This window comes from Suricata suricatta, chromosome 10 (assembly GCF_006229205.1).
Source record: "Suricata suricatta isolate VVHF042 chromosome 10, meerkat_22Aug2017_6uvM2_HiC, whole genome shotgun sequence".
NCBI classification, from domain to species: domain Eukaryota; kingdom Metazoa; phylum Chordata; class Mammalia; order Carnivora; family Herpestidae; genus Suricata; species Suricata suricatta.
In genome coordinates this window covers 834,214-837,439 of record NC_043709.1, presented here as the reverse complement: position 1 = coordinate 837,439, position 3,226 = coordinate 834,214, and the positions used below count along the sequence as shown (strand labels likewise).

General features: G+C 52.2%; 1 protein-coding gene across 1 annotated transcript in view; it reads left to right on the top strand.

Annotated features, from left to right (window-relative positions):
- The first annotated feature begins 1,908 nt into the window (after positions 1–1,908).
- Positions 1,909–3,226, top strand: part of ZBED4 (zinc finger BED-type containing 4) — a 5,643-nt gene continuing 4,325 nt past the window's right edge. The window contains exon 1 of the mRNA XM_029953877.1: positions 1,909–3,223. Within this exon, the coding sequence (XP_029809737.1) occupies positions 2,663–3,223 (561 nt within the window). The 5' untranslated portion in view covers positions 1,909–2,662. The remainder of the gene's footprint in view (positions 3,224–3,226) is intronic.

The window sequence follows — 3,226 nt, the reverse complement described above, 5'->3', positions numbered from 1 at the left end:
CCAGTTCCGTTCTGTTTCAAGATGCATACAACCTGGAAAATGGGCGTTTGCGCTACGTTTCGTATACGCCACATTCTTGCAGTAAGGGCGTCCAGAGAAAGGGGAAGGTTGTTAAGAGAATCCTGAGGAGGAGAAAATCCACTCACAGGGCTGTGTGTGGTCAGCGGGAAGAAAGTCTGTCTGTAAGGAGGCCTGTGCCCCTCAAACCCATGGTCCTCAGGGTCACCTTGTTTTCCAGTCAAGGGTAGGCTGTTCTAGTTGCTTTGGGGGGCATGCAGGTTTTTGACTCTGTGGGGCTCAGCACCCCTCGCCTCCCTGCGTTATACGAGGGTAAATTGTTATTTATTCCTGACTCTATATTTACATATAAATGTTCAGCTCTGCTTATCAGCTATGGCCAAAAAAATATGATGGGATTTTGGTTGGAATTGTATTGAATTTATAGATCAATTCAGGAACCGCTGATATCTTACCAATATTGGATTTTCCAAATTAGGAACTCCATCTAGGGAGCAGTGTTTCAGTTTTCAGTGTACAGGGTCGTAGACTATTTTTCCAAGTTATCTCTGCACATTTTATATTTTGGTGTGTCAAATGTGGACTTTAAAAAATGTTTAATTTTCAATTATTTGTCTACACAGAATCAGTTGCTTTGTATCTCATAATTTTCTAAATCGACTTATTTCTAGTAGATTCCTTACAACTTTATCCATACAAACCTGTGTAATACGAATGAAGACGGTTTTACATCTCCGTTTTTGGTTTATACGTCTTTTGTTTCTTGGGTTTCACTCACTGCTCTGGCTCCTGCGGCCAGCGCGGTGCTGCCTGGACGGAGAACACGCACCCTGTCCGGTTCTCGTCTCAGCGGGGCGGCGCTCAGTCTTCAGCAGGGAGCACGTGTGGTCCTGGCTGCCGCCTGTTTCTCCAGGTCCTTTATCAGGTTAATAAAGCTTTCGTTGGGTTTTCCTTTGCTGAGAATTTTTATCGCGAACGGGCGTTGAATCATATCCCACGTTTTCTCTGCATCTGTTGAAATGAGGGTATGGTTTTTGTTCATTATCTTTGCTGTGGCGAGTTGAATGGACTTACTTTTCAAATGGTAAATGAACTTTGCAGTCCTGGATGAGCCCTATTTGGGCCTGGCATGTTGTACTTTTTATTTACTACTGAATCTGACTTGTTAAAAATTTTAAAGGCATTTTCATTTACTTTAATGAGAGTTATTGGTCTATAATGGCTTGGCACAGCCTCCCAGGCAGGCAGCACCCCCGCGCCCTGGGCAGCTCCGGTGTGGCTGAGTGCTGTGAGGGGCCTGGTCCCCCTTGACCCAGGGCCGCCCTGCATGACACACACCTCTCTTCCCGCTGAGTCTCCTCTTCACGCTTCCTTGATTTCTCCTTGTTGGTTTTTATTGGGGGCTGGCTGAGCCAAACGTCAGAAATCTGCCTTTGTCCTACAGGCCATCCTGATTTTGATTTATGTATAGTTTTAAGTTGTGTGTGCTGCTTGTGTTTCTGATAAACCCTTGGTTGTTGTAGGAGAAAAGTAGCAAGCTTCTCATAGTTTTGCCAGGGTCCGATTTTTTGTGGCGGGCGGGCTAGTGCCGGTATGTATGCCGCCTTCCTGTGCTTGTCCTTAGCTGCTCCCTCCCCCGTGTGTACCCCACACGTGCCCCACGTGTCCACTCCGTCCCTGGGTGCGGACCCCACCTCCCGTTCCCACCTGTCCTGCTCACACGCCTGCCTTCACCGTGGCGGACCGGCTCCTGGCGTCTGTGTGGTGATCTGGTTCCCAGGGGCCCATCCCCCCCTGCACTGTGCCCGGTGCCCGGCCCAGTGCCCGCGGACAGTTGCTCAGCCCTGAAGGAGTTCCCTCCCCTCTTAGATGTTGGGAGTCACCACTTTCTCGGTTCCGTTTGGTGATGAGTCTATGACCTGATGACCTGACCAGTTAGCTGGCTGCAGCCCCTGCTTTACGTGTCGTTTCTTGGGGCAGAGCAGGAAGAGAGGGGCTCTGGCAGCTCCTCGCAGCGGGGACCTCGCGGCCTTTCACACCATCTAGGGTGTTTTCAGTCCCTCAACCCCTGAGGAATAGGCCATTGGAATTTAAATTCATGTCTGGATTATGTGCTCATTTTGCAGTTTTAGGGTATTTTTCTTGTATACATGGATTGTAAAACGTCAAGGAACAAGCTTTTTTTTACTTTAACTTACCGTTATGGGACTTTTCTGTGCACGTTGTTGATCTGTTCACAGTATGGATTTGGAACATATGATTTAGGTCAGTGCTAACCTTAGTTTTGTCTTCTTTTCTAGACAACGCACAAGGGCCAACGTGCCTTCAGGATGACGGCGCTCCAGTCTCCGAGACAAGACGCAGGTCCGCACCACGTCAGCTGGTGCCCGCGCCGAGCAGCGGGCAGTGCTGGGGCCCCCGGCAGGCGCTGCCCTGCGCCCTGAGCTGAGCTGGTGCACTCGCTGGACGCAGGCCCTCTGTAGTCAGATGGATGACCAGCCGCGTTCATATGCGTCTCGGAAAACGGCATTATTTTGAAAAAGCTGAAGATAAGGAACGTTTGGGGGCACAGATGAGCCTTCGGATCAGGTTTTCACCCACCTGAGGTGACACGACAAAGCAGTCAGAATAGGTATGGTTAGTCATGGAGAATAACCAGGAACCTCATCCCACAGGGGATGGCGAATGTGTTTCCGATAAAATAAATTTTAAAATAGAAGAGGAAGATGGCGTTCGGACTCCGAATCACGGTTTGGGAAAAGTGGAGAGTGAACACGAGCAGGACCGAAAACGGGCTGACGGCAGTGGGGAGCGGGCGGAGGCGGGGGAGGCGGGCCGGGGCTGCGAGCGCCCCGGGAAGGGCCCGCCCGCCGACCAGGAGGAGGAGTACGGGTCCCTGTTTTCCCAGTACAGCAGCACGCTGTACGACGTGGCCATGGAGGCCGTGACGCAGAGCCTGCTGGCCGGCCGGGGCGTCAGCTCCAGGAAGAAGTCTCCGGCCTGGAAGCACTTCTTCATCTCGCCGCGGGACAGCACCAAGGCCATCTGCACGTACTGCATGAAGGAGTTCAGCCGCGGGAAGAACGAGAAGGACCTGAGCACCAGCTGCCTCATGCGGCACGTGCGCAGGGCCCACCCCACGGTGCTCGGCCCCGAGAGCGGCGGCCTGCCCGCCCTGCCCACCCTCGCCCCCCCGCCACCGCAGCTG